Source organism: Plectropomus leopardus, chromosome 21 (genome assembly GCF_026936395.1).
Source record: "Plectropomus leopardus strain MGB_pleo_1.0 chromosome 21, ASM2693639v1, whole genome shotgun sequence".
Lineage (NCBI taxonomy): Eukaryota > Metazoa > Chordata > Actinopteri > Perciformes > Serranidae > Plectropomus > Plectropomus leopardus.
In genome coordinates, this window is record NC_142196.1 from 23227417 (window position 1) to 23253581 (window position 26165).

The following is a 26165-nucleotide window of genomic DNA, read 5'->3' on the forward strand; positions in this document are numbered from 1 at the left end:
ATAAATGCTTTGTATATGTTTTCCTTTTCCCCTTCCCTCTACCTCCTCACGCTAAATTACTTTGCATACTGAAGACTGATAATCCTAATCTCCTTAATCCCATAACAATTTTCAATCTCAAAGACTGATGCATTGAGGCTTGTTAGGTTAAATGCCTGCACCTGGGCCCTGGACTGTACCAAACACCTGCCACAGCACAGGGGAGATTTGGGGAGAGATCCTTTGTAGTAATTGTGTTTGTCCAGTTTCTTTTGTTTAATTGTTTGTGGCCAGCCAGTATGTGTGCTCCCCTTGTTTGTCTGTAGGGAGGTCATTTTATTTCTGTCGGTCTCTGAAAGGTCACCTTTGCTGTTGTACCTCAGTTTGCTATATTAAGAGTTCACTTTTTGTTGACCTGATTTAAGCAGCAGTTTAGTTAATAATCAGTTCAATCCTAAGAGCCACGCAGGTAAGAGTAGCCAAAAAACATTGCCAAATTCATGGTGAAAGCAGCATAGTACTACATTGTCAGTCAGTGAATTTACTTGTTGACCTTGTTTAAAGAAAGTTTAAATTTAACAAATTTCTTGAATAGCTCTAAATAGTTCCTGGATGATCTAAAAGTAGCAGAAACTTTTTGTTAAGAATAAGAACTGAATGTATTCACTGTTTTCTCTGGTTGAAATGCAGGTGGGAAAGGTGGGAAAATTCTTTCTTTTGGTATTTACTTTCTCATGACCTGCTGCTGCAGAGTGATTTACTGTAATTCATGTGAGCAGGTAAGCAGATCTCACTCAGGGAGATTTTGGCAGGACGCTCAGGTCATACTGAAACTCAGTACCCAAAAGGTGACCTTTATGCCCAGTCTTATTACTAATCCCCTGCTTATTCCTATAGACAGGTAAAAGAGATTATATTGTCTTTTGGACATATTCATATTATATTAAGAAAAGACAGTCCAGATGCTGTAAACTCCACTGAGGAGGAGAAAGCTCCATTTGTGCCAAGCTGTGAAGCCTTTTTTAGTTTGAATAATTTCAGAAAAGAGAGGGGAAAGCTTGCCATTGGGATTTTTTGATTCACTTAAGCTTGAGCTAAACACACACACACACACACACACACACACACACACACTGACAGCTAACTCACCTAAAAAGTGCTGTGTCACTGAAGAAGAGCAGTAACGTGCTGCAGTTCTGCTCTGCTCCACTGATCTGATACTGTATTGTTACCCCTCAGTAAAAATGAACAAAGGATGACACTTGATCTGTAGTGGCGGAAAAACATCGCTGTAGTCTTTATTGCCCCCTTGTGGCAGACGGTCGAATACTTAATTATCTGTATCACCATAAACACACACACACACACACACACAGACAGACAAGTAAAGACACACTGAGATTTGCAGAGCCGTGTCGCCCTGAGGCGGCTCCTGTCTTGTTTGGATTCATTTTACGTCTGACGTCAGATGCCATTCCTCAGATTCACAGCCCAGTCGTCAGTGTGTGTGTGTGTGTGTGTGTGTGTGTGTGTGTGTGTGTGTGTGTGTGTGTGTGTGTGTGTTTGAGAGAGCGAGGGAAGATGTCTGACTGGTTTGTCCACCTGAATCTAACATTTCATACTTAGCCTACTGTGTAATTTTTTTGCCTGTTTTTGCAATTTGCTGCAACACGCACACCTTTTTTGTGGACACACACACACACACACACACACACACACACACACACACACACACACACACACACACACACTCATGCATGCACACAGACAGACACACAAAATACACACACCACATAAAGGTTAATACCCTGTCCAGGAACTGTCTGGTCCTGCATCCTGTAATACCAGCTGCTGCCCTCCAGTCACACTGAGATAGAAAACAACACAGATAGATAGATAGATAGATAGATAGATAGATAGATAGATAGATAGACTGTTCAACACTTAATTATCTCCGTCTCTTCCTCTCTCCTCCTCCTCGGTGTGGGTGTGTCATCATTTCGTCTACTGTCTACTCACATTTCAAAAATACTGATTTGCTGAATGCACCTCGACACACACACTCTCTCTCTCTCTCTCTCTCTCTCTCTCTCTCTCTCTCTCTCTCTCACACACACACACACACACACACACACACACACACAAACACCTGATGCTTCAGATGATGCTCTTTTGTAAGAGACAGGTGGCTACTGGAGATACAGGGGAGAGCGGCTGAGGACAGAGACGGGAGGAGGGAGCAACAGACGAGAGAAGTTGTGAGAGATACTTTGGACTCATGATGGACAGATGAACCGTAACACGGGCAAGATGAAGAAACGTGTGCGTATGCACACACGTTCACACACATAAACCCACACAGACTCTGCAGATGCTTTTGAAAAGCATCAGGTAAGAAATGTAAGACTTTTTACACTTTTCAGATTGTTATTTCAGCTAAATTTAAACCAACAGAAAGAAAATAACTTGATAATATTCATACTTTGACTGTCAAATGTGATGTATGACAGTCTGTGGATGATGCATATTAAAAAGGTCAAGATTAGGATTAATAAAGAGTCCCAAACAATCTTGAAATGTCTTCACACTCATCTAAGTTTAAATATAGAAAGCCAGACTATGGGAACTTGAGATTGGCTATGAAAACAACAGTTCGGCTCCTGTGTAGCCTCCAGGCTTGAACAGTTACTGTTTCCTTTCCTGACATCACATCCATGCAGATACATGCAGTTTTACATGTATGATTCCCTTAAACAGCTTTATGCAATTTGAATTTTTGAATCACAATTAAACTTGTTTTTCCCAGAAAATAGCCAAAGAACATGTGTTATTATATTTGCTTGTGTGAAAGTAAACAAATGTCCACACTAAAAGCTTTAATCTCTTGATCCATCCTGTATTAAAGGTTTCAGATAAGTGTAGATACATCTGGAAACAAAAGAATGATATAGATCAACATTAATAGACAACTAAACTTACAAAAAGTAATGATTGTTTGTTTTATTTGTGCGTATTATTTGACGTAGTGGTGCTTGCGCCTCACAAGGCAAACCTTGTAGATCAACATTTTTTAATAAGGTCCTGTGTAATTGCAGGCACTCCCTGTTATTACAGCACAATCAGTCACACTCTGCAACACTTACGTGTATAGATGTATGTGTACAGATGTGATAACTTCCATTAATTGGTGTGCGGGTTAAAAATAGGACTTGACAAAAAAGGAGCAGTATGTTAGGAAAAAGGAAGCATCTAATCATCATCATCAGCTGAGCCAAATAGCCTAGTTTTACTTCTGAAAGGCTATTAAAGGATAATTGATACTGTGAGTGCACAAGAGTCACAGATGCTTGGTTTTCACCACTATTGCTTATGAAAAAAACAGAAGAGAAAGTAGAAAATTTAAAAGGAAAGAATAAAGGACTGGAATATGTGCATTAATGTAATTTGAAAAAAATGTATACAAATTTTTAAATTGTTAAAAAGTCTAAATTATTAATCACTATTCAACATGTTCTTATAGGAAAGGGAATTCTATTTAGATAGCGCATTTAATTGCAGGTAAACTCAATGTCCTAAATGTTAAAATACATACAGCAACGAGTGACAAATACAAAATAAATAGATAGATAAAATAGGCCTACAGGAGTGCAACACAACTTTAAAAATAACTTTACCAAAGTGTTTTACACAATAAAAAGAAGATAAATGACTTGAAAACAATGTGGTAAACAATATGGTAAATTATGAAGTGAAATCTCATCATCTGGGCTTTGTTTTTGTCTTCCCCAGAAAACTGCCTATCCCAGCTTTAATATATCAGAATCAGAAATACTTTATTGATCCCTGGGGGGAAATTGTGGTTTGTTACAGTCGCTCTGCTGCCAAGCATAGAGAATCATAGTAAGTAAAAGGATAAGTACCTGTACTAAGTGTCGACAGTATAAAATAATTTAAAAAAAAATACAGTGACAGTAAAAAACCTACCACTAGTATGCAAATATTTAAAAATGTATGTGCTTGTATAATATGCTGAGTATGTAAAGTTTAAAAAAGGAAACGAAATAAATTAATAAACAATTAGCACAATATGAACATTTTAATATTATAAATATGTACAATGCTCGAGTATGTCAAGTGCATTAAATTATTATTATTATTATATTATAAATATGTTTAATGTTCTGAGTATTTAAAGTGTTTATAAATATAAAATAAAAAAGAAATACAGTAATAAACAATCATTACTTGAAGGTGAATATTTAAAATTATAAATATGTATAATGTGCTTAGTATGTAAAGTGTGTGAAATATAATGTACCTTGTACAACAATGCAATGTATAAAACTTGCATTTACATTAAAAATACAAAATTTATGTGTGATGTTACAATGTGCAACAGATATATATGCATAATTAGTGTTGTATCAATTTTGTATTTTTAGTTTGCCAGTGGCTAAAAAAATTAAATAATGCTGCTTTATTAAGGAGGACGGGGGATTAACCAACATAAATGTCTTCCTTCTTCTTTATAACACTTGATACTGCATATTTATTTCACAAAATGGATCATCCAGTGTGGGATACGTTATTATCAACATTTTACAAGCATAGACTGAGCTGTATCAACAACAGACAGGCGCCACAGGCAACAATAACCTGTAGCTTAATTTATGAAGGTGTGAATGCAGTGACGCGTAACCCCATCTGCTGTGTCCACCCCTGCCCTGCAGTCAATCTGTGAATGGAGACAAAGACACGAATAATATCACAGCGTTTTAGTTTACTGGCTGTAAAGGAGAATTTCTGTGTAATCCTACAGCTGAACAATGATACACTGTGATCATATCTACATCCAGAAACACAGGTTGCATGCGAGGAAGGATGAGAAATGTTCTCAATTACAAAGCTTGTAATGAAATTGTGTTTCCAGGAGGATGCATGGCTTTTACTTTGGAGGACGGTGGAGATGGACACATTGTTTCCTCCTTGTTGTCTGGCTCACATTGACGACAGCCTCTCCACCTGAAGGTAACTCACAGGACTGCAAGCTTGTTTATCACTGAATCAGTCAAAAAATAAATGGTGTCAATGTACCATATACAGTAGCCCATTCTAGTTTTCTTTAACGATTAGTAATCCCTGTTTTTATGCTACTTAAAAAGAATTGTATTTTTGCAAATCGGTCTTATTAAAATGAGTCTGTTAAAATGGACTGCTTGTGCTTATTATTGGCTTCTCATTGTGCGTTTGCTGTATAGACCTTTTTTGATATATTTTAGGTGAACAGATTTGGCACCTTTTTATTTTGTGATACTGCATTAGCAAACATTGCAACATTTTGTTTTGTCAAATTCGATAAGCACAGATTCCCTAGTGTTCAGTAAGGAGATATTTTTTACATGTCGAGCACACCAGTTATTTCATGGTGTGCAAAAAATAATTTTCTTTGTTCCCACAACTTCCCATAACTTGTGTCTACAAAAAAATAATAAAAAATAGTTTTACACATTTTTTTTAAACAAATCAAACCAATTTGCTCCAGTTTCAGAAGGTTAAATAGCTTGTGAAAGGCCTCTATTCAAATGAGCACAAGAAAACTGAGATCATCAGCTTCCAGTTCAGCTCTGTGATGCATTAAAACTCTCAATCTGCATTTCTTTTCCAGAACTTGGCCATTTCATGGGAGACACTAAGGCAGTGTTGAATGGCTGTGAAGACCACTGGACCCTGCAGGACACGGCCACCATGCCCCCGCTCACTCAGATGACTTTGTGTGTTGACATCCGTGTGGTGGTCCCTGGAGCCTGGGTGGCCTTCTCTTACAAGTTGGGCCACGCACCCAGACCTGTCCTGGCTCTGGAGGGGGATGAGGAGGTGCTGTATGTGTGGCTGCTAAAGGTCCGTCACAGATTTCCTGTACGGCTGTCCCCAACACACTGGCACAGGGTGTGTCTGAGGAGAGACATGTGGCAAAACTCTTTCAGCCTGGAGGTAAGACTTTGTGTGCTTATATACCCAGTGATAGCAGAAGTGTTTACATTAGTTACATCGGTAAAACACTCCATTACAAGTAAAAGTACTGCATCTGCCCTTTGAAACCTGGATTTACATCAGTTTCTTGCATTCGGATGCCTTTCAGAAAAAAGAAACAAGCAACTTGATCCCGCAAATTGCAAGAAATTATTATTATTTTTTTTAAAAGGGGAAAAATATTAGAAAATAATTAGTAAAATAAATTTGTATTTATTATATATTCAATTACATTTATATTTTAGGCCATTTCATTTTTTCTTTTTTTAAAAACCATTTTCAGTGAATTTTCTTGTATTATTTGTTAATTTAGGAATACCATTGGATTACTATGTAAATCAAGCAAAACATACAATATTTACTCTCTGAGATGTTGAGGAGTAAAAGTATAAAGTAGCATCAGATTTGAATACTCAATTAAAGTACCTCAAATTTGTACATAAGTTAAGCACTTGAGTCAATGTGCTTTGACCTCTGAGTGTGCCGTGAGGTCCACACACAAAAAAACAGATTATTTACACGCCTCAATAAGTTGCTCAAATGCCAAATATTGTGGGTGAGGTTTGGAATGAAAGACAAAACAATGCATTGTAATAGAAACTGTTTAGACAGGCAGGCACGCAGAAGTATGTGCAGTGAAGCTGTGTAGACTTTCACAGTGGAGTACCATAAATAAAAAAAGATACTGCACTGCTCAGATAAAATGAATTCCTATTCAAATTTTAGCAAGTCAGATGCTAATGCTGGAGTTGACAGCTTCCCCTGGCTTTGTCCAGTAGTTTGCAAATGGTTTGCTTTCTGGCGTTATGCTGGCAAAGCTAATCACAACAATTTAATAGAAACACCATTTTTATTTAAACTTTAAACCTTAAACCTGCAAATGAGGTATCATTTTAGCATCCTGGTTCCCTCGTCTTGAAGTCAATATTTTTTTAAATGTTTTTGTTAAGATGCCTGAAATTAGGTCTTTGGTCAACACAAGCTTCAGAGACTTTCACAGTTTGTTCTATGACATAAAATACATCAGTAAATATCCCACTTGCAAACTTTAAAGCTCTACTGCTGCTAACAAGTGGCTAAATGAGAATACAGAAAGTCATTTCACTGAGCCACGCTGAATATGGCTGTAAAGCCTCATTGTGGTCCAGTAAAGTCATGCGACTGTAGTGTTGTTTGTTTAGAGCCTAGCATTACTTCAAAAATCCTGAAAGTGGTGTTAATTTGTAAGATAATCATGCCGAGAAAAACGTTTCACAAACCTTTTTTTCCAATAATCCAAAATCCAGTGGAAAAACCCCATAGGCTTTTTGCCGAGGGAACCACCGTCAAGCTAACTTCTTCATCGGCCTACAGAGAAGCGCCATCCCTGGAGCATGCTATTCATATTCTGCCAATTCAGAAAATGCTACTGCTAATATTGACAGCTTCCACTCTCAGGTTGATGGGGAAATGGTGGCAGAGAGGATCGTCATCGCTAACGCCATCCCCAACAAGGGTTCCCTCTGGCTGGGCTGCCGTCCCAGACACCAGCCGGCAGGTGCCGTGACCGCGGAGGTGGAGCTGTACCTGTTCCGCATGTGGGCAGATGTGCGCGACCATGGGCCCTGTGAGGATGGCACTGTGATTGGCTGGAACTCTCAGTATTGGGGCGTGACCAGTCCCAGGGCCAGTCAGAGAGACCCCAGCCTTCTGTGTGGTGAGACATGCATGAGCTCGTTTTTACATGACTGATCTCGGTTGTAGATGTTCAAACTGAGATCTTTTGCATGAACTACTTTCCTGACTTGTTGCATTCAAGCTAAAATGTAGCATGGCATGTTTGCAGTTTGTGTGTTTTATTAGATCAGTGATACTCAACTGGCTTTGATTTGGGGCCACTTTTGCAAAATAGCAGAAGGCCAGGGGCCAATGGCAGCAACCACATACATAATTCTAAGATTTTGGTAGAATTAGTTTCAAGGATTTTGGGACATTTCTAGAGCTTTGGGATGATTCTAGGATTTTAGCAAATACTGGGGATTTTAGGAAATTTCTAGAATTTTTTCAAGTTCCTAGGATTTTAGGATTTTTCTAGGATTTCAGAACATCAACATTTGAGATTTTAAGACTTTTCTTGGATTTTAGGAAATTTCTTGTACTTTAGGATGATTCTAGAACTTAAGGACATTTCTAGGACTTAGGGCATTTCTAGGATTTTAGGATACTTTCTTGAATTTTAGAACAATTCTAGGATTTCAGGACATTTTGGGGATTTTAGGACATTTCTAGGATTTTAGGACATTTCTGGATTTTAAAATGTTTCTATGATTTTGGACATTTCTAAAATTTTAGGACATTTCTGGGATTTCAAGACATTTCTGGGATTTCAGGACAATTCAAGGATTTAGTACATTTCTAGGATTTTAGGACATTAGGGGCCTAGGTAGGACCTCTGTCAGGGGGTGTGAGTGATCCCACCGGCACTTTTTTGAATAAGCAAGCTCTATCTTAATGCTGTTTTATGCACTATGACACCTAATTTATACTGAAAGTACATAACAAAAGAACAAAACAATTTCCAGTGATGGGGGGCCTAGCACTGTATTGGGGGCCAGATTTGGCCCGCTGGCCATAAATTGAGTATCACTGTACTAGAATAATCTCTCCAGCTTGTTTTTAAACATAAAATGTCCCTTTTGCAATAACAATTTAAAGCAAAAATAGTGCATGCAGAACGCATAACATAATAGTGGCACTTCAGTGGTGTCTTCTTCTCTTAGTTGTGCATGTTTCAGAGCATGTTGGATGTTGAATGTTGCATGTTTTTATGTTACTTGTAGACCACAGACGGTTGAGACGTGGAGCACGTACTCACAGAAGCATAACTGATGGTGTGTATTCACGTGACTTACACAGTCACATGCATGTTATGTGTATCTTTCTGAATGTGAAGTTAAATTTGTATGTGCCTGTATGTCGAGAGGACAAAGAAGGAGATAGGAGACATTCTGTTAAATTGAATATTAAAATTGGGTTTTTTTTGGTTTTTTTTAGCTTCTTGACACCTAAATTTGCTTTTTAAGAAATCCAAAGTTAAAGAGAGTTAGGAAGAAAAAAATTTGAAAACTTGACATGATTTTAAGCTACTACTGTTAAGATATTTTTTTGATAGAAATAACAAGAAAGACAGATTGAATTTAAAATAGAAGTAAACACTGCTGAACAGCAGAGAAAAATAGTAAAACTTAATTTACATTCACTGTTTCAGTGTTCAGACCTGGATTTGGACGGTCATTCACGCCTCCGCCTGGTAAGCAGCTGTTTGACACAGTCATAATTCATGATGTACCGCCTCTAATTATCTCAATTACAGCGCTTCCTTCCAATTCTAACTTAACATCCTTCTTCTTTCTCTTCCAAGAAATGCCTTCAAACACAACTACCTCAAGTCCTGTCATGGTAACGCCTGTCACTTACATGAGCAACCAGACGCCAACAGTCAGAGGTGAGTCATGAGGGCTGAATCACATCATGTCAGTAAATGGTCTAAAGTATTCCTTTTGCAGTTTTGGCCATCGTTTCTGACAAAAATGATCAAAATGTAATGTAATTTAATGTATAAAGTAACAGCAATTTAAGGTTATTTTCATTTTAGCCCTGCTTCTTGTAGTACTGGCAATCATTTGGCCCTGCTTTTGTAGTTTTGTTGTTGTATCAGTTATAATAAACAAGGTATCTGCAATCTAAGGATAATTTCAGAGATTTTGAGACTATTTTTACGGTCCATACTTACAGTTAATTATAATAACGTTATGATGCCAGTGATGACATAAAGCAACAGAAATTCAGTTTAAAACCCGATTTATCCTTAAAATGTCTTGTAAACTATTTTACCCGAATACAAGTTAATATGTGGCTAATGTGTGTATTTTATTTTTTAGTTTCAACAACCACTGGTGGCACCACAGTCAACAGCTACCAAACAGAGCCTCCATCAGCGACACCGTCAGTTAATCACATCACAGAAAAAATTCCATCCGCCATCGAGAAATCATCCTCAACAAATGTGAACCCACTGACGACACTAATCCCAGTCAACCCAACCACAGCTTCCAGTACAAATTTGCCAACAAATGACTGGACGCACACCACAGTCCTGCCCTTCACTGCTGCGTCTGATCCCAGCTCGGCCTATCAGGTGTCAGCCAGTACCCACACTTCTCCAATTATAACTCTGCTCGCTGACCAAACCAAGCCTAGAAAAACATCAGGTTAGTCTGATATTTTTGTGTATTTTTGTGTGGGTGGATAATTAGAGACTTTATATGACTGATGTTTAAAAAGAAACACGTTGCCTCTTTTCTTTTAGGGTCACCATTAGTAAATTGTGACATCAGCCAACTCTGTTCCAATAACAGTAAGAAACACCCATCTTTTGTCAACTCAGTGTTTTATTTTGGCATATTTGCAGCCTTATACAACTTCATTTCTTTCTGCAGATGCTTACTTCTGGATGCTGATAAGTGTGGAGACCCAAGGCGTCAGTAAGACTGAACAAGATGTTCACAACTTGGTGAGAGTGACAATATTTTTTCATCCACTTTGTCGGGATTCTCATGTACCTTTCAGTCTCCACTCCTTCCGCGTGTCATGCACCTAATAGCTTTAAATGCCACCTTGTCACAAACAAGTCTTGCCAGCACAAGATTAGCTGTAGGAACGGTGCATTCCAACCCTGTGAGGCACCTGAAATTAATTTTGATTTGGACTGTCAAGTATCTGTTGCTGTGTGATCCTGGATGATGTGTCAACATGTCAACTCACTGACCTTTTACAGTCAGTCCCTCCCTCTCACTTTCCAGTATTTTAATGTGCATTATGTCTTTTCCATATTATGTGTTATGTTTATATTTCAAGCTACAAATGACTGTCTGTATATCAGTTGCTCACCTCGTGTTACATACAAGTCAAGTCAATTTTATTTATAAAGCCCATCATCACAAATTACAATTTGCCTCTGAGTGCTTTACAGCATACGACATCCCTCAGAATGACTGAGGAAAAACTCCCCCAAAAAATCCCTATAACGGGGAAAATAAATTGTAGAAACTTCAGGAAAAGCAACTGAGGAGGGATCCCTATTCCAGCACGGACAGACGGGTTAGGGAGAGTTTGGCCCAACCTAACAAGATAATGGTACCATAATTTTAACTTCCCAAGTCATATACCTTAACTTGGACATTTTGAATTTTTATCATGACTTTATCTGTTGTTTTATTTTTCTAGTCTAGGCCTACAAAATTACTTTTTAAGGTTAATACAGGTTGTACCTTTTTAGCAACCACCTTACAGTTTATGATTTATTATTTATTTATTTCTGTGTTTTCAGCTGTCTCTGTTCTCAAAGAAGTAGCATACTTTGTACCACAACTGAGCTGACAGTGACTTTCATTCATGCAGTTCTGTTTGTTTAAGAACCGCATCACAACAATGACATAAGTGCATGCATGCACAGTTAAGTTGAGGCTTGTCTCAAAGGTTATGTAACAATGTTTCCTGCAATGACAAGCTGTAAATCTATTTCCTTTATGCTGAACTACACCTACCAACCATGTCACAGTGCAAAAAGAAGTGTTTATCTACTAGTGGATGATATGGTCGTGCTCATGTGTGAGATGTAAAAATTAAGTGCGTCCTCCTTGGCTGGGCCAACACATTCTCATACCAAGTCATCACATATTGCCACTTTGCAATGGATTCTGCGTTGACATATCACGCTCCAGGTGTGTTCAGTACTAATGCTTCCAGGATCCGTTACCATGATGACAACACAAGCACATGGTGGGATTACGCTGCACGTGGTTATGTTTACACAACACAAGCACATGGCAATAGCTGTCGAGACGTCAACAAAAACACATGCTGGCACAGATGATTATGATTTGAGGAAGGAGGCACATGGTTAGATGTAGAAAAAAACTATCACATTCAGGTGGGAAGCAAACACCGGTTTCCCACAGTGACCGCAGAGCTGTCATGTTAGCTGTCATGTTAGCTAGCTCAGTGGTGCTAGATGTGACTGGTGGAGTTCAGTAAAAAGAAAATCGTTCCTACACTAAACTGCTTACAATGAGGTCTGTAGGTTATCTTGAGTAACTGGGTCATGATTTTTGTAAAGAGGCATTGCTGTTTAGTTTTTAAAATTTATTCTTTTGGCTCTTTGAGCACTACAAGCTGAGTGCCATCTAATTCCATTATATTGGAGAGAAGGCAGACATCTCTACCGCCAATATCTGCAACAGTTGGCACCCCACACTAAATCAAGATAGACTGATGAATAGTACTTCAAGTAAGAGGAAAAATAAATATTTTTAATATTTTGAGGTGAACTACTCCTTTAAGCCATCAGTAAGATACTATAATTGCATCAAAACTCAGCACATAGTAGCTTTAACTTATTTTCATTTCTCCTGTACGTCCTGGTCTCCTAAAATTTGGGAACTGTGTATAAAAAGGGCGACACTTTCTGCAAAGTTCATCTGATGTGGATGTACTCTAGTGCACAACAAAATATTTGTCACTGTCCTCATATTTGAACTGTATATGTTCAGCTCTCATCACCTCCCACGCAGTATCAGCATGTGTCTGCCTCTGTCTCTCCATCTTTCACTCAGGTGTCAAGTGCGTTTGGTTGTCACAGTGACGGAGGTGATGCTGCGCAAAGTGTAACAGGCTTTATAGATTTCTGTCAGGATGACAGACGACTTCAGGTCAGTCTGTCCCAAAAACACCCTTTCACTTTTCAGAATGAAATTTCTCCTACAAGGCAAGCAAACAACTAGAACTTTTCTCTCTCTCTTTATAGGCAGTCCAGGTGAACTGCAGTGCGAAAAGTAATATAAGGTAACAGCATGTCAGTGAGTATTTTGTGTTCACTCCTACATATATATTAGATTGCACCTCCTCACAGTGGTGTGAATACTTTGTTTCCAGACAAACAACCTGCGCTGTGCTGTTGCAGCTCAGCCACGCTGTCTCAGCGTGTGAACTGCAGCGGGCTGGAGTCTCTGCACTGCAGCAAGCTGGAGACGAACAAATACAAGCCAGAATCACAGGAGAGGTGGAGAGAGTCGGTGAGCATTTTTCAATCACACAGTTGACCTTCATACGTGCACAAAAACACACACATACCACTGCTTAATTGACTAATCATTGCAGCACTAGTTAAAATTGCACCAACAGTTTCACTCAGTAAATGTTTGTGTGTCTATGTACAATATGTGAGTGCATATTTTTGTTGGTGTTTTAGACATTTGCACAAGCACTTCTGTATTTGTGTGTGTGTTCAAGATCCAAGATACAAGATCCAGACGTCAGCTCATGAATGAACTTAAAATGTGGCATCACTTCAAACTGACAGCTTTCAACATAATTTTATATTGTAGTTGTTTTTTTTGTTGTTTTTTTTACATCACAAATATTTATAAACAAAGGCATACCTTTGTAATTATGAACAGTTAAGAAACACACAAAATGTTAGATGATATATCAAATTATCAATGACATTTGCTGATTTCATCTTTTTTAAATATGAAAATTTGATTATTTTCTTTGACATAAATGACAGTAAATTTAATAGCTTTAGATTTTTGGACTGTTGTTTGTATAAAATCTACCATCTGAAGATGTCACCTTGGGCTTTTGCAGCCTTAATCTTAACTTAAATCTAAATAATATCCCCACTTTCAAGGCCTAAATAAACTGTACCTTACAAAGAAAGAAGTACAATCACATAAAAACACACACCCACACACACACACACACACACACACGTTTGTATTTCTTTACATGTGAGGAACCTTGCTGTCATAACTCATGACTCACACCAACATGCCTAACCTTAACACAAATTAGCTTACTCATGTTGATTTTGTTCCCCACAGGTCGGGATGTTTGTGAAGATGTGGAGTCCTCCAGTGGCGGCTTTGTGAGGTGCACGTCCACATCCTCCCTGGATGAAATCTGTCGGGCAAACAAACACTCAGAGCTTACATGGTGAGTCAGTTTTTCTATGAGAATATATCTGTACATGTGTTCACGCTCTGTATCTTATCAGTGTTTATTTACTCAGCTCCCTCATAGAGCCCGACTCCAACCCAGCTCCACAGGCTAAGACAGACTCCTGCAGCAGTGAGTATCAAAAACACAGACACCCTTTATCTTTAACCTGAATTCACTGCTGCCTCTGCTGCTGTAACCGTGTTTGTCTTTGCCTCAGGTGAAGCGCCTCGCTTTTGTGACTGCACCGCTTTCTGTAACTCTGCAAGTAAGAAAACACCCAGATCACTGTCTTTCTGCCCATCTGCATATGTTTGTATTGCACAGTCAATTATTTACGTATATACTGTAAATATCGGGCTCATATCCTCTACTGTATGAGATACAGTACAAACTGTGAAGAAATTGTTCAATCTATCTATCTATCTATCTATCTATCTATCTATTCCCCATTCCACCAAGCAGTGGGTTGTCATGCAATGTCTATGGAAAGCTGCACCAGCCACTTTGAGCGATTCTGATTTTGCGGCAAAGTAAGGCCAAACTGAAAGTTGGGGCTAATATGACCTTGAGTGGCAAATTTCTTTAGTGGCAATTTGTGAAATGGTCCGGGTGGTCACAGTTGCACTAAAACTATGTGGTTAGCTTTATGCAACAAAAAACAATTGTGGTTTGGTTTAGAACAAGTATGCTTGATTCTAACTTAACATGATGTAATGTAGCTCACGTGACATGCACCAATTACATCATGACATACTGCATTATGTTCTTAAAGTCACCCAGTGAAGACTTTTGCTTTTACACTAGACAAGAACACCACTCTCATGTGTGAAAGTCCAGTGTTTGTTTGACCAATCCACCTAGCCTTAGCAGAGTTTTGTATACTTTTGCCTGACTTCCCTCTTTGCTCCTATTGTAAATACTACGGCCACTAGAGGTCGCTTCATAGCAATAAACCTAAAGACTTATAATTGTTGCTTGAACAAAAGACCTATGTGGTCGAATTTGGAGGAGTATCAATTGAGAGCCATCGGAGAACTATTCCTTTAAATGAAATGTACACATCTCAGAAGGTGACTTCTCCAGTCAGCTTGTCCTTTTTTCTCTTCAGGCCAGTTTTTTGCCCTTAGAATCAACATTAACAGTGCCTCTGTTAATGTTAACCTTCTACAAGAATTGGTATGTAGCACGCAATATAATTTAACAATACTTCCTATTGTATATACGTGCTATACACTGACTTTCTAACCTCATGTGACAGTTGTCTGGACTCAGTATAGCTCACACATGTGCCACAATGTCAGGGTAAGTGTCTTTCCACCTCTAATCACTTACATTTCATGCATGTAAGCTTTGTGAAGTTATTAAGCTGTTAACTTAAAAAATGAACGTGAAAAAGTTTGGTGTTGATGATTAATTTCTGTGGACATTCTTTGTTGACAGGTCAGTGTGTCAGGGTATTTTAAGGCGATACCAGGTAAATATTACTGCTGATAACATTTTGGCACCAACCCCCAAACCTTCTTTTTTCTCACACTGATGTAAAGCTATAAATCATGCTTCATCAATTATTTTCTTTATCCAGCGTGTGCATCTGGAATGCCATGGGACACAACAGAGGTAAGCACATGTCTCCTTGTTGTCCATTATTAAAAGAGACAATTACTTTTCTTGTAATCCTGTGTCCATCAATAATACATATTATATATTATATAATATACAAATAATCATTTTGGAATTAAAGTATTCCTTTTAGGTACATTGTTTTAACCCCTTTGCTGCTGCTCTCTAGGTTATACAGCTGCATGGTGATACTGGAAATGTCTGGACCTGTTGATGGTTGCTCCCTGAATAAACTTTTGCAACAAATTATTGACAGTAACAGTGACATAACCAACGAAAGGCCACTTACACGCATGGGTGAGTCTGTGGGTTTATGTCTTTTTTCTTTTATGTCCTATTTTATATAAACGTTTATTATGTACATGTACTATTGATGGTACTGGTATTTGTCCTCAGTGGTTTGTGGTGCGCCCGGTTTGGCTCTCCGTACTCTGTTGGCGTCCAACCTAACCTGGGTTGCCAGTGACCTGCTTACTTCTGATGTGTGCCAGCCTGATCCCACTCTGCTAAAATGGTGAATGAATGAAACATTCCAGTGTTTTTTGGGGTTTGCAGACATGCATGTTTGGCACAAGAAAAACAAAGGATGTCTCTGATGATGTTTATAGTCACAGGCAGGAAAAATGATACTTCGTAGTTTTTACTAGTTGAAGAATAAAACTATTTTATCCTAAAAATACTTGAGAAAAATTGATTTTCAGTTAAAAGTATTGAACTGTGTTCAATATTTTGCTATGTGTTCGCTTTTTAGTGAGGTAAATGAGAGCCTGGCTGTACTTCTGACTGACAGCTGCCCTCCGGAGCCTTCCACAACCACGAAAAGCATTACGCAGCCTTCCACTCCGACCACTAGCAAAGTCACTACAACACCTGAATCCTTATCACCATCTTCGACCAACACAATTGAGCAACCTTCCACAACATCTGAAAATACTGCAACAGTTCATCTGACAAATGCATTACAGGATACAGCTCAGCCCAACATGACAACTTCGCTCTCAACAGTTGACAGTACACAGTCTTCAACAGCACCGTCTGTCCTCCAAACCATCTCACAAAACACAACTGTGACTGTCTCTGACGGGACAACAGTACACAAAACAACTTCCTCTGATAACACAACGCTCTTGACAACCAGTGAAAACTCAAAACTGCAAAACACAACCGCACACCAAAGCACAACAGAATTCACAACATTATCCCCTTTTAACTCAACATTTCAAACGAGTACAGCTGCTCACACAACCATACTGTTTCCCAACCACACAACAGTGCACAATGTAACTACAGTTACATTGTCAAACAATCATACAACAAAGTACAATGTAACTACAGTTACATCGTCAAACAATCACACAACAGTACACAATGTAGCTACAGTTACAACATCAAACTATTATACAACAGAGGACAATGTCACTACAGTCACAGCTTCTAACAATCATACAACAGAGTACAATGTAACTACAGTTACACCATCAAACAATCATACAACAGAGTACAATGTAACTACAGTTACACCGTCGAACAATCATACAACAGAGTACAATGTCACTACAGTTACAGCTTCCAACAGTCATACAACAGAGTACAATGTAACTACAGTTACAGCTTCCAACAATCATACAACAGAGTACAATGTAACTACAGTTACAACTTCCAACAATCATACAACAGAGTATAATACAACTACAGTTACACCATCAAACAGTCATACAACAGAGTACAATGTAACTACAGTTACACCGTCAAACAATCATACAACAGAGTACAATGTTACAACAGTTACAGCTTCCAACAAACATACAACAGAGTACAATGTAACTACAGTTACACCGTCAAACAATCATACAACAGAGTACAATATAACTACAGTTACACCTTCAAACAATCTTACAACAGAGTACAATGTTACAACAGTTACAGCTTCCAACAATCATACAACAGAGTACAATGTAACTACAGTAACACCGTCAAACAATCATACAACAGAGTACAATATAACTACAGTTACAGCTTCCAACAATCATACAACAGAGTACAATGTAACTACAGTTACAGCTTCCAACAATCATACAACAGAGTATAATACAACTACAGTTACACCATCAAACAGTCATACAACAGAGTACAATGTAACTACAGTTACACCGTCAAACAATCATACAACAGAGTACAATGTTACAACAGTTACAGCTTCCAACAATCATACAACAGAGTACAATGTAACTACAGTTACAGCTTCAAACAATCATACAACAGAGTACAATATAACTACAGTTACACCGTCAAATAATCATACAACAGAGTACAATATAACTACAGTTACACCGTCAAACAATCATACAACAGAGTACAATGTTACAACAGTTACAGCTTCCAACAATCATACAACAGAGTACAATGTAACTACAGTTACACCATCAAACAATCATACAACAGAGTACAATATAACTACAGTTACACCGTCAAACAATCTTACAACAGAGTACAATGTAACTACAGTTACAGCTTCAAACAATCATACAACAGAGTACAATGTAACTACAGTTACAGCTTCAAACAATCATACAACAGAGTACAATATAACTACACTTACAGCTTCCAACAATCATACAACAGAGTACAATGTAACTACAGTTACACCGTCAAACAATCATACAACAGAGTACAACATAACTACAGTTACACCGTCAAACAATCTTACAACAGAGTACAATGTAACTACAGTTGCAGCTTCCAACAATCATACAACAGAGTACAATGTAACTACAGTTACAGCTTCAAACAATCTTACAACAGAGTACAATGTAACTACAGTTGCAGCTTCCAACAATCATACAACAGAGTACAATGTAACTACAGTTACAGCTTCAAACAATCATACAAAGGAGTACAATTTAATTACAGTTACACCATCAAACAATCACACAACAGCAAACAATATAACTACAATAAGAGCTGATGTAACTTCTCCCAATCACACCATGGTGAACAATGTAACTGCAGCCAACAATTTCACAACAGAGTACAACGTAACTACAGCTGACACCAACATGAACTTACGCAATGGTACAATTACAACAAGCAACGCAACAGTAAGCCCATTTCTCACTTCTCCCAATCACACAACTGTGAACAATATAACTACTGTCTCTACCAATTACACCACTTTTACTGTATCCCAAAATGAAACAACTGCAGATAACATTACCACTGCACCAATCAGGGAAACACGACAAAACACAACTGGTCCTTACAAAAACATAACAGTGTCTACTGCTGCTAGACAAGTTAACGTAACCCTTAACAACGCAACTATATCAACAAAAAATTCAACTGTGGACAATGTAACGCCTGGTGTCGACAACACCACTGAACCCACAGTAGCTCCACTTAACAACCAGACTGTAAATTACACCACTGTGGGAGTGACTCACAACATTACAACAACCAACAAAAATGAAAACTCCACCACAGCTACCACTGTCATCAGAGCCATCATCAGCTCAACTGAAAGCAGTTCAACCACAAACTTCAACCTGGCAACCAAGGGACCTGAAGTTAATTTAACAACCAAAGCTGCAACTACTTCCCTTGGAACTACAACTTCAACAACTAGAACTATGCAGAGTACATCCCTGGCCCAGACTGATACTACTACTGCAAAGCCCTCCTCGGCTTCTTCTACAACAACTCTCCAAACCACCACAACCACAAAAAAACCTGGTATGTATAGTTACTTTATAGTTATTTATAGTCCATGGCAGCTACTGCCCACCCTATAGGCACCCTCGCACTTCTTATACAATGTCATTAATGGCACCATTTCAACCTGATGCTGTCTGGCTGACAACTTTATCCTTTGCTATACTAATCTATTTGTCAGTATATTGACCACCATGAACAAATAATTGATTAATCACTTGACAACTTTCCATTCTGCTTGCCAAGGTACTGAAACTACCCCCACAACCATCGCAGAGACAGCTCAAAGCCTGGAGGACCAAGCAGATGAGCTGGTGGACCAAACACAGGATGCGTCTCAGCTCAACACCTCTCAGGTGAAGCTCGTGATCTACTCAAGTTTGTACTATCAGAAAAAAAATGAATTTTTGGAAAAATTCTTTTAAACTTGATGTTTTGATGGATGTTGCAGATTGCACAGGTGGTGGAGAACTTAGAGAAGTTTCTGGAGGGCCCCACTGTCTCTCAGTCAGTTGGACAAAAGACCCTCAATGTCATTAGCAACCTGATGGAGGGTGACTCAGAGGCGCTCTCTGCATCTGCAAACAGGTACAACTCACCCAAGCTTTACCAATAGACACGCATATTTACCTACAATTGATTTTTCTGAAGATATTTTTCTTGTTGACAGGCTGATTCAGCTGGTAGATGTCCTGGGCCTGAAGCTTGTTGTCACTGGTGACAGTGAGATCCTCTCTGCAGGTTCGCTGGTTCTGGCAGTGAGGACAGTCGATGGGACCAACTTCCCAACAACATCAGTTGACATTTTCAACACTGAAAATATCCAGGTATCTCCGATTTGAATTTAACCTCCTGGTCTCACTGCATTTCAAGAGATATGACAATTCCAAGTCATTTAAGAGCATTTGTGTCATTGTACTTTATCTTGATTTTCTCTTAGGTATGAACAAGATTCATGCAGTATGCATGTTGTACATATCATACACACTGATTTCTTCATAAGGCAAAAAAAAAAAAAAGAATAATAATAGTTGAGTCAGAATGAATTTTGATACAATACAAACTAAAATAAAATGTAAAATCAGTAAATCAGTTTAAGTAAAAATCTGTCTGGGAACACTTGTACAAGCAAACCTTGAAATGAAAAAACAAAATGAAAATTTTTTAATTTTCTATGTGTGCAGCTCCGGGGCCTCGGCAGATCCCGCTCAAAGAGGTCAGGCTCTGCTCTGGGGTCTGTATTTTTACCCTCCTCCCTCACCACGGGGCTCAGTCCCAACCAGCAGAGGCAGGCCAACAGGGTCCAGTTCACCTTCTACACTAAGTCTGCCTTCTTCCAGGTGATAAATTATAAATAAGCAGCATTTTCAACTTTTTGGAGCAGCTACTGGATAAATTAAACACAACCTTTCAAAAAAAACAAAAAAAAAACAACTATCTCTTTTTTTTTTTGTTTTTTGTTCAGGATGCAGCATTAGATAACCAAACTGCTGTCAGTCCAATCCTGGCTGCCAGTGTGGCCAATCTGTCTATAAGCAACCTGAGGGAGAACATTCAGTTTACCATCCGAAATATCAACCCTACACAGGTGAGATCTTTCGTACACACTAAAATAGTTATTTCATTTTATTTTATTAACAAACCTACTTATCCTTGTTAAATGGTTGCTTTTATTATTTATTATAAAAACATATATTAAATATGTATATTAAAACATAATGGTCTACAGTATGAAAATCATGAATTCATATCCATGTCAAGTCAAAATTAGACCTTATTAACAATAACACCTTTTGTCATTTATAAAATAAATAGATAAGTAAAATAAAATAAAAGGCCACTTGTAAGTTACATTAAATATACATAATAGTTAACTACAAGTTGACTTAAATAAATGGTTAAAACATCAGTGTCAAAAGATTGCTCAAAGTTTTCTATGTGATGCTTCTTAAAAAAATGTTCTTGCTTCACAGGCAAACTCCTCCTGTGTATTTTGGGACTTCACTCAGAATGGTAAGGGCATGCATGCCAGATCAAGTTTGTTTCGCAGGTTAAATTGTCGCAGGTATAAATATCCCTGTTTGTTATTTTTCCGTCGTTCAGGTGGCGGAGGAGGCTGGAGTTCTGACGGCTGCTTTGTTGTCAATGCCACAAAGGAAGAAACAACCTGCAGCTGCAACCACCTCACATCATTTGCCATTCTGCTGGTTTGTGTGCATTTTTGTTTGTATATGTGTAGTAAATTTACAATATAACTTAAGCGCTTCAAATCACTATTAAACCATGTATAAAGTGAGTACAATAAACAACTGAAATTACCGTAAGTAATGGGTAACTTCAATATTATTCAACCTTAACCAGTATTTTCCCATGTTTTTTTGTCTAAGTGACTAATAGAAACAACAATTTTTGACACTAAAAAAAGAAATGTGTATTCACTGTAAATATGTGTGTGCCCTGTCCTAAACACAGGATTTATCCAGAGAGGGAATAATTGACCGTCAGCATGCGCAGATTCTCACGTTCATCACCTACATCGGCTGTGGAATCTCTGCCATTTTCCTCGCCGTCACCTTACTGACATACCTTTCATTTCCGTAAGAATCCAAGTCTTTAACAAGTCAAGACTACTTAAATCTGAGCCTTTTTTAACAAACCACAAAAATCTTACTTATGTGTGGTGGTTTAAAGCTAAAATAAAAGTACAATGTAAAATGCTTTTCCTAATGGTATTCTAACAAACTTTTTTTATACAGAAAACTGCTGCGAGATATTCCTGCTAAGATCCTGGTTCAGCTCTGCCTGTCCCTCCTCTTCCTCAACTTGGTCTTCTTATTGGACGGCTGGCTGGCGCTCTACCCGGCAATCGGGCTGTGCATTAGCACGGCCTTCTTCCTGCACTACTTCCTGCTGACATCATTCACCTGGGCAGCGCTTGAGGCTCTGCACATGTACCTGAGCATCGTGCGGGTGTTTACGCCTTACCTCAGCAGATACATGCTCAAGTTCTCACTGATAGGCTGGGGTCGGTAACACTGATGTTTCTGAATATTTACTTTTTTTTCAGAGACTGCTCTTCTAATTAAAACTCCGGTCTCTTGCAGGTATTCCTCTTCTTATTGTGATCATTGTAATAGCTGTGGACAAAGACAACTATGGTCTGGTCACATATGGAAGATACACAGACGGCACTTCAGATGACTTGTAAGTTACGCCTCAATCTTTAAGCTGGAGTGCGGGACTTCTACATAAATAAACGTCCATTACATTCAAGCTGTTACCAAATTAGTTCACACAATGCTGATTAGTCCTATCGCTGCCAGATTCAAATCAATTTTATTTATAAAGCTCAATATTACAAATCTCAATTTGCCTCAGAGGACTTTACAAAATATGTTAAAACTGAGAAATATGGGAGCGGCCTATTTCAAAAAGGTGTATTAGTAACAATTGGATTCACAGACTTGTGGAAAGATTTTGTGGAAAGAATGGTCATGGGCCAAAGGACAGCGGATTAGCTGCTTTAAGTTGTTAACACAGTCTAAACTTTTCTGTGTCTTCATCTGTCCCCCTGTAGCTGCTGGCTGCGTAACGACATCGCCTTCTATGTGGGCGTGGTGGCCTACTTCCTCCTGATCTTCGCTCTGTGCCTGGTGGTCTTCATCGTTGTCATGGTCCAGCTGTCCCGCATCAAGAAGCAGAACCCTCAGAACCAGCCTCCCAACAGGAGTGTGATGACGGATCTGCGTAGCATCGCCGGCCTCATCATCCTGCTCGGCCTCACCTGGGGGTTCGCCCTCTTCGCCTGGGGACCGCTCTACTTACCCTTTGTTTACCTTTTCTCTATATTCAACTCTCTGCAAGGTGAGACTCCAGACGGTAGAAATGTTACATGAAAACAAGTGATATGAGTTCATGCTTCTTTGCCAAAAATTCATATGTAAATGTAACCCAAAAAGTAATTTTTTACTATGTAATTTGTCCTGTACAGGTTTCCTTATTTTTATCTTCCACTGTGCTGTGAAGGAGAACGTCCGCAGGCAGTGGAGAACTTATCTTTGCTGTGGGAAACTGCGACTGGCTGAGAACTCAGGTGGGCCTCGACATATGTTCCTAATACCTCTGATAATTTCATTGGTTGGATTATCGCAAACTTTGAGAAGATACATAATGAGGTGAAAAGTACAAGTTCATGCTGACAAATTTGCATTAAAACTTGCACTCCTTATCTGAACACACATGCACTATACACGTTTGTTTTTTACTTTTATCTTCAGTTTCCATTGTAAATAAATGTCCATGACTAAATATTTGAAATCAGAAAAAAATGCTACTTTTAGGTACAAAACGTGCCCAAGATTTGTAAAATTTTTAGTTTTCTTCATTATTGAAATAATCCAGTTAAAGGTATTTGTGCATCCATGGCTACACTGCTCAACTCAACTGAATCCACAGCAACATCCCCATTATAGCAAATATGCTAAGCAAATTGGCTTGATTTCTTTCAAAAACATGGGAGGAAAGCAATGAGCCATTTAAGAAGAAATGGCCCAAAACATGTGCTATAAATTAGGGAAAAAAAGTACAAAAATACCTGAGGACATTACATGAAAAAATGCTCAAAAAACCCTAAACGTGCTCAAAAACCTGCAACATCATTTTAAATATATAAACATGATGATTATAAATAAAAAAAAAAAAAGATTTGCAGAGCATTTCTTGCCAAATTGGTTTTTGAAAAAATGAAATGAAATAAAACCATTTTGTTCAATGTTTACAAGTTTAAATACCTGTGAAAGGTGTCTGAACACAGCACAAAAAAGTGATGTCGTTCCAGGTTTCAGAGGGTTAATAGATTTTAATATGAAAAAGGAAAATTTAAGCAAATTATGAAAAGATATATTTAAAATTAACAAACTTTTTTTTCAGATTGGAGTCGCACAGCCACCCAGAACAACAGGAATATGTCGGTTACGACGGCAACCACCTCAGCTCCGCACCTCACCTCCCGAAGCTCCTCTGTTATCAGTGATGGCACCAATAGTAGTGGTATGTTTAGTTTGCAACATATGACCTGCTAACAGTTATATGACAGGAATGCTTCACCCCCAACATTACCATTTGTATATCAATTAATCACTTATGTTGAATTCTTAAAAAAAACTTTGTTTTTCTCACATGCCTCCATGGTAAACAAAGAATCCAAAAACGAAACGAAATGGAGTAAAAAAGATCAGCATCTTCTAGTTAGTTGGTTATTTTGGGGCTAATGTATTCCTTTAAAATATATTATTGTGTCGATCCCTCACAGGTTCTGTGTTTGCGGACAGCGGAATATCTGACGGCACCAACAGTGACACTCTGCTCAACGAGATCCACAGACGAAATCTGTCACTGCAAGGCGAGGCCTGACAAGTGTGTCAAGCATCCATTTATGATTACAACAATTATCTACTCTGAGAGAGGCGAGGAGACACAGCTAGAGATTAGTGATCTCCTGCATCTCGAGTAAACAATGCAAAAAACTAATCACAGGAGTGGATGCTCACATAAACCCTCAGTGTTACACAAGATGAAGGTTTTACAGGTGTAATGAAGGACGGAAGACTGAAGTACCTTTAGCGAGGATGATTATTGCTTGAATGCAACAAGTGTGACTTGATGCCTTTTCTACATTAACAGTAGAATAAATGAACACAGAAATAATGTAACAGACTTGTAAGCAGCGAGAGGTGTAAAGGTGTGTTTCTGACTGAAAAACTGAATTATTTCATGGTTACAGTTGTGACTCAGTGTTTGTGTAGCTTGTTTCAAAGCTTTTAGTTATTTCTATAAACATTAAATATGGTAGGAATATTGTTTTGAGCCTGCAAGAAAGATTGCATGTTAAAGATACAAAATTGCATTTAATTAGTAGCCTAAAAAAACATTGTTAACATTGTAGAGATTATTGTGAAGCTATTTTGTTTTTTTTTCACACAAACAGAAATGGAAAATGAGGATAATCTAGTGTTTTTTCACAATGCTATACTAATTGTTACCTCTAAATGTTCACTAGAGAGTGCAGTTTTTTGAAGGGCTTCTCTATGTTTAGTAGAGATGAGGTGGATTGAAAGAAAAAAGTGCACACACCAAAAACAAACTGCTCGATCTTAAAGGGATTATTCTGCCTTTTTGAAGTAGGGAAGTTGGGTTGTATTGACTAATTATCCATAGACAGTATATTACAAACAGTAGCTGAGAAAATTGATGCAATTAATGAAAATAAAAAAAAATGAAAACATGGGAAAAATGCAATGAGCAACCTGGTAATAAATGTTTCACAAACTGCAAAAAAATAGTATATGTAGAAAATTATTTTTAAAAAGTTATGGAGAAAATTTATAAGGAATAAAAGAAAACAAAGCTAAGGAAAAACTATATTTAAAGTGATCATAATTACTAATCTTTAATTATGTAAGAAAATTATTTTAGTTTTTTTAAGCCCCCTTTCTTGGTCATTGCTGTGTTTTTCTTATAACTTTAGTTTTTCCTTTTATTTCTTTATCTTTCTTTTTTTGCTTTTTACAAATTTTCAACTAGAGGCATGCCAACTGACATATACTAATGATGTATAAGTACCCCATAAAAACCCACTTTAAAAATTCTGAACTATCCCTTTTACACAAAAATGTGTTACTAATTTACTATAAATTGATTATGAATATCTCTTAAAGAGTATTTGAGAGTGTATGCCTCCATTAACGGGAAACATTGCTTTATTTTGCTACAGTACAGTGTTGATGCTA

General features: G+C 38.0%; 1 protein-coding gene across 2 annotated transcripts; it reads left to right on the forward strand.

The window, feature by feature from the left end:
- The first annotated feature begins 2059 nt into the window (after positions 1-2059).
- On the forward strand, positions 2060-25658 carry adgrg2a (adhesion G protein-coupled receptor G2a). Of its 2 annotated transcripts, none has more exons than XM_088072185.1 (37): positions 2060-2379; positions 4910-5007; positions 5645-5970; positions 7447-7705; positions 8829-8879; positions 9257-9298; positions 9410-9493; positions 9930-10259; positions 10358-10405; positions 10488-10561; positions 12663-12758; positions 12854-12891; positions 12982-13121; positions 13932-14043; positions 14120-14178; positions 14267-14314; positions 15158-15225; positions 15308-15351; positions 15490-15523; positions 15632-15666; positions 15839-15966; positions 16066-16183; positions 16421-19398; positions 19624-19733; positions 19829-19965; positions 20048-20204; positions 20562-20717; positions 20843-20965; positions 21351-21390; positions 21481-21584; positions 21850-21974; positions 22134-22402; positions 22482-22581; positions 22955-23241; positions 23369-23470; positions 24307-24426; positions 24689-25658. In XM_088072185.1, coding segments are annotated over exons 1-37 (7143 nt in total). In that variant the 5' UTR covers positions 2060-2377; the 3' UTR covers positions 24790-25658. The 2 variants fall into 2 exon arrangements, with proteins under 2 accessions (XP_087928311.1, XP_087928310.1); XM_088072184.1 differs by having other exon boundaries at positions 2060-2370.
- Positions 25659-26165: the final 507 nt, after the last annotated feature.